The sequence below is a fragment of the Haemaphysalis longicornis genome, unplaced genomic scaffold (genome assembly GCF_048455015.1).
Source record: "Haemaphysalis longicornis isolate Haplotype H1 unplaced genomic scaffold, Haemaphysalis longicornis Haplotype H1 scaffold_3, whole genome shotgun sequence".
NCBI classification, from domain to species: Eukaryota; Metazoa; Arthropoda; class Arachnida; order Ixodida; family Ixodidae; genus Haemaphysalis; species Haemaphysalis longicornis.
The window spans coordinates 183,538,394-183,552,891 of NW_027526335.1; the positions used below are offsets into that span (position 1 = coordinate 183,538,394).

Consider the following 14,498-nt stretch of genomic DNA (forward strand, 5'->3'; position numbering starts at 1 on the left):
TTGAGTTTTTAGGGGAGCACAAGTTCGCTCCAATAAACTTGTTTCTCCTTCAAGACAACTGCGTCGTCCTTGGCTTCGTGACATCTGGTGGAGGTGCGTGGTACGCACCCTTTATGACGACCTCTGCAAGCCGCCAGCCCAGTCCAACAGAGACAGCCTCCGACTGCAAGGATTGCCACCCGAGCGCGGTCTTCTGCCAGAAGGGCCCAAGAGAAGGAACGCCGCAACCAACACCATGGTGCAAGAACGAGCGTCGCCAATCGTCCTGCAGCAGCCCCGGGAACCACCATAGTTCCGCGGATCCCCCGGAGAAGATCCTGAGGACTGGCTGGAGAAAATGGAGAGCGTCCGCATCTTTAACAGGTGGGATGACGAAGAAATCTTCCGCCATGTTTTCTTCTACCTAGAAGATACGGCCCGATCGTGGTTTGAGAACAATGAAAGCTCCCTAACCAACTGGACTCTCTTTATGAGCGAATTCCTCAAAACATTCGCTACCGTCGTGCGAAAAGAACGAGCCGCCCTCTTCTTGGGAACGCGCACGCAACACCCCAACGAAGGGGTTGTGATCTTCGTTGAGGAGATGAAGCGACTATTTCGCCGCGCGGACCCTGATATGACGGAAGAAAAGAAGCTACGCTTCTTAATGTGCGGTGTAAAGGAGGAACTGTTTGCTGGACTTGTCCGAAACCCGCCCAAAACTGTCGCCGAATTCGTGACCGAAGCCACTACAATTGAGAAGGCCCTCGAAATGCGGGCTAAGCAGTATGAGCGGAACTTTGTTGGCGCGGCTAATGCGAGCTACATCGACAACATATGGATTCCGGCTGAAAGCCTACGCGAGACCATCCGCGCAGTAGTGAGAGAGGAGCTGCGGAAATTTCTCCCCACCCCGCCACAGCCCCAACTCGCTACCCTTACCGACGTGATTAGAGAAGAAGTGCAACAAGCGTTGGGAAGTTCTACGCCAACCGAAGTACCCCGAGAGCCACAAGCTATGACATACTCCGCGGCTGTTCATCGGCCCCGCCCTGCTCCAACACGCCGTCAAGAGGCCCCGCCTTACCGCCGCCCACTGTCACCCCCCCCCCAGACCCCCGGTAGTCCGAAACCAGATGCCGAGAAAGACGGACGTATGGCGAACTCCCGATAATCGTCCTCTGTGCTACCACTGCGGAGAGGCCGACCATATCTACCGTCGCTGCCCATACAAGAGACTCGGACTGCGTGGTTTCTCCGTCGAAGCACCTCGCCCTCTCCCTGGACAACGACCACGTGAGATCGACCAGTATCTATCTCAAACCAGCCGTGGCCCAGCGCGTTTCAACCGTTCGCCATCGCCCTACCCATACCAATCGCCGAACCGCCGTAGCAATGCTGACTTCGCCCGTGGAAGGTCCCCCAGCACACGCGGGGGAAACTAAAAGCAGCAACTTCTGGAGGTGAAGTTGCTCTGCGGCGAAAAACCGGAAACTCTCCAACGACGCAATGACGCGCCGAAGATGGTGATTTACGACATGCCGTCATTCCGACGACCCGACCTAACCCTGAGGAGACTCCCGAACACGACGACAGCTATACGGCGCGACGCGTACCCGACCTGACCGAGACGTCCGCTGAGAAGACGACGACAACGACGACGAAAAGTGCCCGACCGTCAACACGCACAAGCCGAGATGCGACGTCCCGACGCACCCGGAACTCGAGGAAGGCGGCATCCGACGTCAAGGTGTCCATCGACGGCTTTGATGTAGTCGCCCTCGTAGACACGGGAGCCGACTACTCCGTAATGAGGGGACCATTTGCGTCTAAACTGAAGAAAGTTATGACCATATGGGATGGTCCGCGCATACGCACAGCAGGAGGCCACCTCGTGACGCCAAGTGGAACGTGCACATCGCGCGTCACCATAGACAGCACGACGTACCCTGCAGTGTTCGTCGTTTTGCCCAACTGCTCCCGCGACGTAATTCTCGGAATGGACTTTTTGACAGACAACGGCGCAATAATTGATCTGCAGACCAAGTCGATAACGTTTTCCTCCGATCCCTCTATGACGCCGGAACCGAACCCAGAACACCGTGCAGCTGTAAGGATCGCCGATGATCATGTCACCCTGCCACCCCGCGCAAGCTTGATGATCACCGTCTACTGTGAAGGTGCTGCTCCTGCTGCCGACGCTATCGTGGAGAGTGGCCAAAGGTTGCTTCGCGACCGCGGTGTGTCTGCCGCAAGAAGCATTGTGCGGTTTAAGCAACGGAAATCCCACGTTTTGGTCACCAATTTCACCGAGGAGTACCAGCATTTAAACAAGGGCGCTGCAATTGCATTCCTCGAAGAAACACGACAAGCAAGTGACGTGATCGCAGTCGCCGACTTTGAACGCGCACCCGAAGATACCTTCAAGTTTCCGCATTCCTTCGACGTGAATCCGGCGTTACCGCAAGAACAACGGAACAAACTATTGGCTTTGCTGCGTCGCTACAGCGAGTGTTTTTCGTCGAACTCGAAACTACGTCAGACACCTCTAGCGAAGCACCGAATAATAACCGAAGACGGAGCCCGACCTACCCGACAGTCACCGTACCGCGTCTCTTCCCACGAGCGGGAAGCCATCCGGGCTCAAGTCAACGACATGCTCAGCGACGACATAATACAGCCATCGAAAAGTCCGTGGCCTGCGCCGGTCGTACTCGTGAAGAAAAAGGACGGCACTTTAAGGTTCTGCGTTGACTACCGGAGACTGAACAAAATCACCAAAAAGGACGTGTACCCCCTGCTACGAATCGACGACGTTCTTGACCACCTCTGCCACGCGAAGTACTTCTCATCGATGAATCTGAAGACCGGCTACTGGCAAATTGAAGTGGACGAGAGAGACCGAGAGAAGACTGCATTTATAACCCCGGACGGTCTGTACGAGTTCAAGGTGATGCCGTTTGGGCTGTGCACGGCGCCAGCAACGTTTCAAAGAGTCATGGACACTGTGCTCGCTGGCCTGAAGTGGCACACCTGCCTCGTCTACCTCGACGACGTTGTGGTATTCGCCCGGAATTTCGATGAACACCTTGCAAGGTTGGAGTCTGTACTCGAGGCTATTTGCTCGTCGGGGTTAACGCTGAAGCCCGAAAAGTGCCGTTTCGCTTACGAGGAACTCAAGTTTTTGGGACACGTCGTCAACACCGCGGGAGTCCTGCCTGACCCGGCGAAAACATCAGCCATAGCGAACTTCCCAAGACCGAGAGACAAAAAGAGCGTGCGAAGATTTCTCGGAGTGTGCGCATACTACCAGCGCTTCGTCGCAAGCTTCGCACGCATCGCAGAGCCACTCACGCGCCTGACAAAAGATAGCACCCCTTAGCCTGGGAAAACGCTAAAGAAAAAGCATTCTGTGAGCTGAAACAACGCCTGCAAAACCCGCCCGTGCTCGCTCAATTCGACGAAAACTCCGAAACGAAAATGCACACGGACGCCAGCGATATAGGTTTTGGGGCCGTCCTAGTCCATTAGCAAAGCGGGTGCGAAAAGGTAATCGCCTATGCAAGCCGTGGTCTGTCGAAGGAGGAGAAAAACTACTCTGCCTCCGAAAAAGAGTGCCTGGCAATCCTATGGGCCATTTCAAAATTTCGCCCATACGTGTATGGTAGACCGTTCAAGGTTGTGACATACCACCATGCGCTGTGTTAGCTCGCCAATTTGAAGGACCCCTCTGGCCGTCTTGGGCGGTGGAGTTTGCGCCTGCAAGAGTTCGACGTTACAATCGTCTACAAATGCGGCAGGAAACACTCCGACGCCGACTGCCTGTCCCGCGCCCCTGTCGACCCACCACCACAAGACTCCGATGAAGGCAGCGCGTTCTTCGGGGTTGTTACGGAGAGCGACCTAGCCGCCCAGCAGCGTGCCGACCCCGACTTGCGCGTAATGATCGACTACCTCGAAGGACGAAACGTCGCTGTGCCTAGAGCCTTCAAGCGGAACTTACCAGCATTCAGCCTCAAAAACTCCGTCCTCGTGAAGAAGAATTTCAGCCCCGGAACGAGAACGAATTATCTACTTGCCATCCCCGCAGACCTTCGTGACGAAATTTTGGAAGCGTCCCAAGACGACCCGTCTTCCGGACATCTCGGCACAGCTCACACTATTGCAAAAATTAAGGCGAAGTACTTCTGGCCCCGCCTTACCTCCGACGTCACCCACTACGTTCGGATTTGCCGCGACTGCCAGCAACGAACAACGCCGCCGACAAGACCCGCCGGATTTCTGCAACCGATCGCCGTCCTGTCGAGGCCCTTTCAACAGATTGGAATGGACCTTCTAGGTCCGTTCTCTACGTCACGATCAAAGAACAAGTGGATTGTCGTAGCGACAAACTACATGACGCGCTACGCAGAGACCGCCGCTCTTCCGAAGGGGACTGCACAAGAAGTCGCCAAGTTCTTTATAAACCAAGTTGTGCTGCGACATGGAGCCCCTGAAGTCCTTATCACGGACCGCGGAACGGCCTTTACCGCGGAGCTGATGCAAGTAATCTTACGCTACAGCAACACGGATCACCGAAGAACGACGGCTTACCACCCCCAAACGAACGGACTAACGGAACGTCTGAACAAGACGATTGCGGATATGCTGTCCATGTACGTCGACGTTGAACATAAGACTTGGGACGAAGTCCTCCCGTATGTCACGTTTGCGTACAATACAGCGACGCAGGAAACTATGCAGATGACACCGTTCGAGCTTGTCTGCGGAAGACGGCCGACTACGACGCTCGACGCCATGCTTCCGCATGTAGAAGACGACGACCTCAACGCCGACGTCCAAGGATACCTTCAGCGTGCGGAGGAGGCCCGCCAGCTCGCTCGAGTCCGTATAACGGACCAGCAGCTGGTGGATGCCGGCCGCTACAACCTCCGACGCCGAGACGCCGAGTACCAACCAGGGGATCGTGTGTGGGTTTGGACTCCCATTCGACGACGCGGACTCAGTGAAAAGCTTCTGCGGCGGTATTTCGGACCCTACCAGATTCTACGACGTTTTGGCCAATTAACCTACGAAGTGATCCCCAGTGGTGATTCTGGCACATCACGACGACGCACGCGACCCGAAATCGTCCACGTGGTTCGCCTCAAACCGTACTTCGCAAGATGACGAACTTTTTTGTTGTTGTTTTGTTGTTGCTGTTTGTTCGGACTGTCGTTTTATTTTAGCATCAGGTCGATGCACTCTTAGAGGGTGGGTAATGCTGCGAACTATATATGGGTTTGTTTATTTATCGTTTGTTTTTAATGCCCGGCGGCGCCCGGATCTGTTATCTGTGTCCCATGCGAAGCGCGTGTTCCATTCATTATTTTTATACCGCACGGGCTATCTCATTCAGATAAGCAGAGTGTTTCGCCGTAACGCCGCTAGCCCAGAATAATCTTCTGTGATCTACAATGTTCTGGATGTGAATCGACGGTTCCAGAAACTCTCGCGCCGAAAGATAAAAGCCGGCACAGCAGACGCCGCGGCATTCGATTCTGCGACGCTCGCCGACGCAAGTCACTTTGTTGACCGCTGCTTCGCCGCCTCTGTATTCTTTTGAGTTGTTAGGGGAGCACAAGTTGGCTCCAATAAATCTGTTTCTCCTTCAAGACAACTGCGTCGTCCTTGGCTTTGTGACAATATGTCTTCTCTACAGGGCTATTGACCACAGTCTCTTAACTGAAGCCGTCAGGGTGCAGTTTGATATCAGTACTCATACGTGCTACCACTCACATTGTTGCCAATGTCGATTAGTTATTTTTAACAATTTGTGCTTCATGCACACACAGATTTTGCTGCATTAGATACGTTATTTATAAATAGACAGCCCCAGCAGGATCCGAATGGCGCTGATGCCCCCCCTTCCCCCCTGTAATCGGGAAGGCACACCAAATCGTTACCACTTAATTTGGCTCTGTCCATTATTCGACCGTAATCGCCACCAGCTTTTAACTCTAGGTCCCGCCCTGCGACTGAACAGGAACATGTTAGTCGGGTCCGTGACGATCCCACCGCACTAGAAGCAATTACCGAGTACGCCCTTGAAAACGGACTCTACAAATTGGTGTAGCAGCCTGGCCGACTTCCCCGTTCGGTTTACAATGTGAACTGTCTGCAGCGTGCACTGTTTTCAGTGTGAACCGCATTGTCTACAGTGTGAACTGTACATTGAAGTGGGAACTGGGCGTTTTTCTGCCACTGACTGACTTTAATGTGTTCTTTTTGCGATTAGGACCCCAAGACTGCAACGGTGTTTATTGTGAGAGTTGTGACCTTCCCCTTTTGCTCCTCATCCTTGCTCCCCCAGGGCCCCATGGCCTCTCATTTAATAAAGTTTTACACTCACTCGGATACGTACATTCTTTTCGCTGGGACTAGTGAGTAGTTGCGCGTGAGCTTGAAGTCACGGCAGTCGCAGCAGAGATAAAACTAAGTAAAAAACGTTATCTCCTTGGCGCACTATTTTTGCGATAGTGATCCGGGAGTCCAAATAGGGGTAAAAAATTGGCACTTTTCGAGATCCACTGATGGGTATAGATGAGCAGTTTGTGTCTGTTTCTTGCGACGCTTTTTTAGCTACCACATATATAGATTTCTGTATTGTCTGGCCTTTTAATTCGCCAGCATTGTGTCACAGCTCGCGCCTCAACTGTAAGCCACACACACGCAAAAAAGTATACAAATGTATAAACAAGAAATAGCAGGAATAAAAATATAAATAGTACAACACAAGTTGCAAAACGCCTCCTCGCGTACTACAACGCTTCGTATCGAAAAACATAACTTTCGCCCCGTTTCTGGACCTTTTGGACAATCGAGGTTGTGTTGGTGCGCCCGCTATACGTGTCCATGAAGGCGTTGCCTGCTACATCGTCAGACAGGTTCGCGCGGAACACAGACTCATGATTTGTTGACGCGAGGTCATCTCTGACGACCTCGAGCGGCTGCTCATGCTTATCCATGAAGCAAAAGTTATAAGCTTCGCGACCATCGCGTGAATGCGCGGGGGACGCGCATGGCGCACACAATTATGAGAACGGACCTTGTGATGGGCAGTTCTGCGCGAGTGCGAGGCACAGACGAGTATGGCGAATAACACGCTCGCTGATTTTCGCAGCAGACGAGCGACCGACGTACGCGTGTACTTTCGACCGAATGAGAGCAAACGTTCTGCGCTTCGGTAGGGAGTCCAAAGGACCACCCAAGACCAAAAAAAAAACATTTTTACCTTCACTTTATTGGGAGTGCTTGCTTTCCAGAACGTAAACAGTAACTACATATGTACGTGCAAAAGCATCCATCCGCGCGCGCACTTTGAGCAAAGCGCCGAGCGCTAGCTTAACTAGGAACAGCATGGAAGACGAGCGACTGACGGTGCACAAGAGAGCGCGGAGAGCGAGCTTCATCTTCCCAGCGCGTACGCCAGGCTTGTGCTAGGAGCGAAACCATCGGCCGCCGCGAAGCAGCGCGATCACAAAAGATCAAAACAAATTTTTGTCTTCATTTTTATGAGAGTGTTTGCTTTCCGGAACTTGTATAATTGCCACATGTACGTGAAGGCGTCCATCCGCGCGCGCGCACTTCGTGCACCGAGCTGAGCGCTTATATAGGAACACGATCGGAGGTCAGCGTCAACTTGAAGGCGCGCAAGAAGAGCGCAGAGAGATCAGGGGCTCAGGGACAAAAGGTTAACGTCTACCACATGTGCGTCAGCTTCCCCAGCGCCGCAGGCCATCACCGCCCACGGAGCGAAACCATCGGCCGCCCGCAAAGCAGCCGAAACGAGGGGAGGGGGAAAAAACAAAAAATCCACCTCGCATGAAGTCGCGCACATATAGGAAGTGACGTCACGGTGCTGCATCCAAGGAGGTTAAAAAATTGCAATTTTTTAACCTCATTGGCGGCGCCGCTGCTTTGGGGGTGTGGTTGGCCTAGGCCCCTACGGGATATGGTTTGGGAATACGCCGCCCAGTCCCTATAGGATCCCGTGTTGACAGAAGCAAAATGAGCTCGATACTCCCGATTCTTTTGCTACATGGTCTCCAGTCCATCCTCTACTCGTACGGTCTCTTCCAGCGATCAACATGGCATTAAGAAAAATGGCTTTGCAGTGCTAAATACGTTTACAGCGTCGACAAAAGTGCTGGGACGGTGACGGCGCTCTGCCACTCGCAGGTTCACCGATCCATGGTCGTATAGGCACGTTGCGCCGATGTTTACCTCGCAAACGGCAGCGCCGTTTTCTATATCCTGGTGGTTTGGGGGGTCATCTCTTGTAGGAAAGATGGCACGCATACCACGTGCTCGGTTCGTAGCATTCGTATTACGGGACGGTCGGCGCTGTGTCCTAGACAGCAACAGCCGGGGTTATCACCAGTCACGCACAGGTGCTCACACAAAGAACGCATCTAAGGTAACCTCATGATAACAAGGCCGAGAAGAACGAACAGTAAGTGGCGCAGACAAAAATACGTTATCTGTTGATATTGTATCCGACCATTCAGATTGCAGATAACACAAATGGCACGGAGGAACCGATGCATTCATCACGGCCGTCTTTCTTTGCACCATGTCTCAGTGTCAACCCCATAGATCGTTGGAACGGCATGCTGCAGGCAGTGGGTGATTACGGTTCGAGGAATCGCCACTCCTTTACCGATGCCCTACGGTGCGCCACAGACACCTTAAGCAGCAAAAGTACTTCTTGTTTAAACTAATACATTTGGTTGCAAGGACTGTTTTAACAACACCCGATCAAAAAAAAAAAAAGAGCAACGCAATCGGCGAATGATAGTGCATAAAAGTCAGCTGGTTCAGTGGACCGCAAGCTTGTCTGCTGCGGTGCGCCGCGCTTTTGCGTATCTGCGCACTATGCGTGCACTTTCATTTAACACGTACTGCTGTTTTGCGTCGCCGTTACGAATACATGGTGCTGCGCTAGCTTGCCGTTTTATTGCGTGTCTCAGTGACACAATGCAGCAAGCCTCAGAATTAAACACGAAATTTGCTTCGGGAATCCGAAAGTAGTGGCTTTAAAACAAAGTGGTCGGGTGAACTGAGTGGTTGTTCTCTTTCGTTGTTTGCTCTCACTTTATTTAATTGTGTCCTTGGATAATTTATTCCCAGTTCGCACTTAATAGACTAAAATAAGGGTCAGCACTGTTTGAGGTGTGGGGCCCAGTAGCATGAAGTCGATACGGCGGAGGGCTGGATGGCAAATAGGGTGGAAGGGGGAAGGGGGCTTTGAAGGCAAAGAGAAAATTCAGCGAATTGCCAATAATAATTGACAACAATCTGGCTAAGTGTGAAGATGGGGCACAATGCAACTGGAAGGGTTTAATTTACTGTCCTTGTCTCGTCGTCTAACCCCATTTGAGGACAAAACTGCAGCGTGTAGGCGTTCAGATTGTTAGTTACCGGGGCAGGGGTGGGGGCTCTGACGACGGGCTCGCGGCTGCTTTTAGTGCCCTTCCACTCTGTCGAGAAGGAAAACCTGCGACGCTGCTCGGCCTCCACGGACCGGACGAAACAAAACTAGTTCGTTTGTAATTTATGACTGAGCGTACTTCCTAACCAATTACCTGAACAAAATTTGGAAAGACCCAAGCTTTATCCCAGTGGACGAACGTAAAGCTTCCTTTCCCTCCCGCGTCGTAGGCAGCGTATTGTTTGTGTAACACGTCAACCCAAGCCACTCTACTCCTGAGGACACCGGACCAATCGCATTGGGCTGTTTGACGGCCACGTTTAAACCTCGGGCCAACAAAACAGACATGAACTCTGCAAGGGCATGAAACATACAGCTGCGCGTGCTCGCCCCCCTCCACTCCCTTCCCGTGCACGCATAAACCAGAAATCGGGCATGAGCGCACGCTTAGAAGTGAAATACACTGTCGAACATCTCACTCTGAAAGCTCTTTTAGCTGAACAAGTGATAATGGCCCATGTAGGCGTTCCAAGCGGGCCAGCTGCTGTTCATCCGGGAGGGATTCGCAGCTACTTGACCACCTGGAAATTGAGGCTGCAGCGACGGCGGCAGCGGCTTTTTGTTGTTTTCACGTCCCTTCAGAGTTCAGGTCGGGCTGACGCTTCTTCAGTTTCCGCTCTTCTTCCTCCAAACGAACGACATGTGTCTGTACTATAGCAAGTTAACATCTCGACGGCCTCGACCTTTATTTTAGGGAACACACACGTGGGTGTCCCTTTCGCTGCCCACTCGTAGACGCCTTATTGTCTGCAACACACCAACCCACACGCAAACCGCTCGATTTCGGAGGACAGCTGACAGTGCGCATTGAGCCATGAGACTCCCACGTTTAAATCTCCCACCGCCACAACAGATATTTCATCGGAAGCGGCATAAGCCCTGCTGGGCGTGCATGTCCCCTCCTTCCACGCCCAACCCGTGCATGCCTAAACCGGCAAACGTGGTTGGCCACATAATTAGGCGTGAAATATAGCGGCGAAAGGAGTGAGAAAGACATTATAACGGCCAGATTAAGATGTATTGAAATTCTCCCGCCAGATAGACTATGACCAGGTGGTAAACAAGATCTGGCGACTCGACAATGCCGCTCGTCTTAGGTAGGCTTGCTCACGCATGAGTGCACTCACACAGCCCCCACTCACCCCTCACGAGTGAGTGGTGAGTGAGCCTCACCATCGTTCCGGTCTGGTGAGTGCGAGTGTGAGTGCTGCGCAAGCGCGAGGATTGGATTGGATTGCATTGGATTGGATTGGATTGGATATGGATTGGACTTGGACTGGATGATAAGCAGCTTTAAGCATGATAAACAGGTAATCCTAGACAACCAGGGAAGCTAAGAATAACCACCGGAACCTCAGCACACGCTACGCATATCCTGGCATGGCCGCTTGGCTTTTGAAGCCTCTGGGTTACGCCACGGCGGAGGGACCATGACAGGCTACACCGTAACTTCGTGGCGATATTCTTGGTTCCAGCGAGCAAGCTAGGGCGACAAGGCGAGCGCCTAAAGTGCTCTGCACTTAAAAAAGTGCCAATACAACGCCGGCATGAGCGGGAAGAAAACCAACCACAAAAAGAACAGAACTACCGCTGGCGCAGTTTCAGGCATGGGGCGCGCGAGCACTGCGAAGGCGAGAAATTTGATTTGCATTGGGTTTGATTTGCGTTTGATTTGCAGTGAGCGGATAACAGCGCTACAGCCCATTTTGGCGAATCACTGTTCTGCACTTCCGACAGCTTCACATTGAGTGAAATGGCTTTAATTTTTGTTCAAATCGTGCAGCTGGGCGATACGCTCGTCTTTTTACCCCGTCTATGGTAAACCGTTTCAAATGCACCTGCCCTCACATTGGCGTCCAACCGACCGCATTACAAATTTGATACACACGGGCTAACAACTTTAAGCCGGACAGAGAGAGTGAGTGAGTGAGTGAGTGAGTGAGTGAGTGAGTGAGTGAGTGAGTTAGTGAGTGAGTGAGTGAGTGAGTGAGTGAGTGAGTGAGTGAGAGAGAGAGAGAGAGAGAGAGAGAGAGAGAGAGAGAGAGAGAGAGAGAGAGAACTTTATTCAAAAGCCTGGTTAAGTGCGTTCGGTGACCGACAGCCACAGTCTGTCGGTGACCATGGGAGCTCTATCCGCGAGGCTCTTATGGGTCTGCAGGTCCGAGCCACCCAGCGATTTCTCCCAGAGCTCGACTGAGGGGATCAAGGGAAAGGTTGCCTTCAGAGCCTGCCCATATGGGATGGGCGCCTGTGTCTTGCGCGCCACGCGCAGGGCAATTAGGTGACGTATATAAAGTCGGGTGAATATGGTGCAGTATGGAGCGACATGGCAGTGTGTTCGTCTGTAGTAGGCACCACAGACGTTCTTCGGCGTAAGTAAGATCCTGATGTGCGGGCGGATACATTCGGCGGGAGAGGCGGTGGTGTTCCGTGATTTCTCGTAAGCTTAATAAGCTGTCTCGGGCTAATCGGGCTCCATGTATACGGGGACGAGGCATGGTCCTGCTCGGGTCGTGAGCTCTCGAGCTGTTTTGTTGACCGGCCCGCTACCCTCCAACCCTGTGTGGGCAGGAGTCCAGATCAATTCTACTTCGGTGTTGAAGTAATTTTAGATGCAAGGCATCTCTTACACTCGGCCTGTCCTTCCATCCGGCGTGCATGCGTCCGCAATCCTCCTCCTTTCCTCTCGCCTGCCAGCTGTGTTAGCGAGTTCTCCTCGCCATGCCAGCTGTGCGTCAGCGCGCCGTTAGCTCGCGTATGCTACACTCTCTCTCGTTCTCCTAGCCATGCCAGATGCGCGTTAGCGCGCATGCGCGTCTCTCTCTCATAACTCTCTCGCGCGAATGGCTATATAACCGCGGTATCTGCGGTGCGCTCCTCAGTCGCTCCGTCAGTCGATCTCGCTGCTACTGCTCCGACTGCTGCTCCACCTGCTGCTCCGATTAGTTGAACTGGACACTAAGATGCCTGCTACCGCGTTGGCTGACGCAACCGTAACCAGTTCCAGCCAAGGTGGTAATAGAAATGCTAGCACCAGCGAAGCCAGCGAATCTACGTGTGATTGAGCATCATTTAAGGTTCGCTACAATTCAACCACATTTGGGTAACCGACATAACGGAAACGCAAATTGAACCCCGTGAGATGCCTTGCATCACCCCAGGGTTCCCCTCGCGGAAAGATGGAGAGAATGTTTTTTTGACGAGAATTTTTAGTGCTTGAGGGGAAATAGTCCCTTTGGCCTTTGGCGAAGTTCTTGGTGGCCGTTTTCGAATCTGAAATCATGATTGCAGGGGTCGGCCGGCGAGCTAGTGCCAACGCAATAGCTGCCTCTTCTGCCGTTGCTGGATTGCGGGTGCGCACAGTAAGGGAATTGATGGGTAGAATGTTAAGGATGTTGCGGATTTCAATTTTGCCGCCAACATGCCACTTCTTTCTCGAACTGTCCATGTCTAGACTGTCCATCTAGACTGTCCGTGTCTAGACTATAGCCCTTTAGCTTTATGTCCATCTAGACATCTAGACTGTTCCTGTTGGCGTCAAATAGCAGCATACACGTCGTGATGCTATAGTCGGCCGCTTAGACGTATACCGTGCATGAGTTTATGGTGTATTTCTCGGTAAGAGTTCGGGCTCATTGTTCCCTGCGCTTTTGATTGTGTAACGGTTGCAAGTTTCGCGGAGAGGGCGAATGAGAAGTTGAGCGGGAACTTCATAGGGGATGGGGACCCTGGCGTCAGTAGTTTGCGGAGCTTGCAGATTCAGTCTGTACATGATTTGTTGGCCGGTTGGGGATGCCGACAGTCGCGGTAGCTGATTCAGCCTGTGGGTCTCTATTCGTTCCTCGGCTGTATTGTAGACGCCCGACTGTTCCAATCTGGCAGTGCAAGTGCTGTGGGGTATTTTCCCTGTTGGAACTGAATCGAACTGAGCAAGACTTTACGAATAAGGCAATTTACCTCGTTCAGTTCGACCGAGGATGGATTAAGGTATGGTAGTGAGTGTGTAATACGGCTGACTACAAATGTTTGGATTAGTCAGATTTTTTCAGCTTCTTTAAGTCCTTTGTCCCGCCCGCTACACGCCGCATTATTCCACTCGTTTAGTTCGCTTGCGTCGTGAGTTGCGCCATGAAGCGAGCGTTAGAACGCCGCGTGTCACCCGCTATTCCTTTTTGATGAGCCAAAAGCTAACGAGATGTATTCTCAGCCTCCATCATCGTCTCTCCGGGTGCAGGACTACGTGAACACGTACGGCTCCCTGGCAGCCTTCATCGTGGGCTCCTTCTTTCGGGCCGGTGGCGGAGAGAAGGTGATGCACATACCGGCCTTCATCCGGTACCCCTACTACGACGAGAAGGAGGACGCTCAGCGCTTTCCATTCCGCACCTTTTCTATGATCATGTCCTTCTGCACGCTGCTGTCCGTGTCCGTCCTCGCCAAGTGGCTCATCCTGGACGTCCTCTCTCCCTCCGCTGACATCTTCAAGTGAGACGTGGCCCCTTTCTGGATTCTTTCTAAATTTCCCTGACCCGGAAACGCACGTTTGCAGCGCAGAATTCCTATCCACTTATTTCAAGCGGTCCGGAGAGTCGTGTGTGTATGCGCGTGTAATGGAGCCCGTTGGTCCCTTCCTAATGAAGCAGAATGTACAGTAGGTAAAACGCTCGTCTATAACAGGGATTGCTTCTTTAACTGCCTATATCTGGACAGTGCTGGAGGATACTCTTCAAAGACGTGTTGGAGACTGAAGTGGTTGGCGTAGACTTCAGAATGGTGCACCAATTTTCACTTAATTGCCTAAACAACAAAACACCGGAAGTACACAAAGCCGTGTTACAGACAAGGGCTTTCCGACTGTACTTACTGCCAGCTTGTAATGCGTTTGGGGAAAATAATTAGTACGATTTTATTGCTACTCGAAAGAGCAAATCAATAAACGTTACTTTAATGCTCGCCTATCTACACTTAAAAGGAGCAGAAGCTATGA

At 52.2% G+C, this 14,498-nt stretch overlaps 1 protein-coding gene across 1 annotated transcript in view; it reads left to right on the forward strand.

The window, feature by feature from the left end:
• The window catches only part of LOC144175582 (high-affinity choline transporter 1-like), an 84,310-nt gene extending 70,310 nt beyond the window's left edge, over positions 1-14,000 (forward strand). Inside the window, exon 9 of the mRNA XM_077704643.1 lies at positions 13,746-14,000. Within this exon, the coding sequence (XP_077560769.1) occupies positions 13,746-14,000 (255 nt within the window). The remainder of the gene's footprint in view (positions 1-13,745) is intronic.
• The last annotated feature ends 498 nt before the right edge of the window (positions 14,001-14,498 follow it).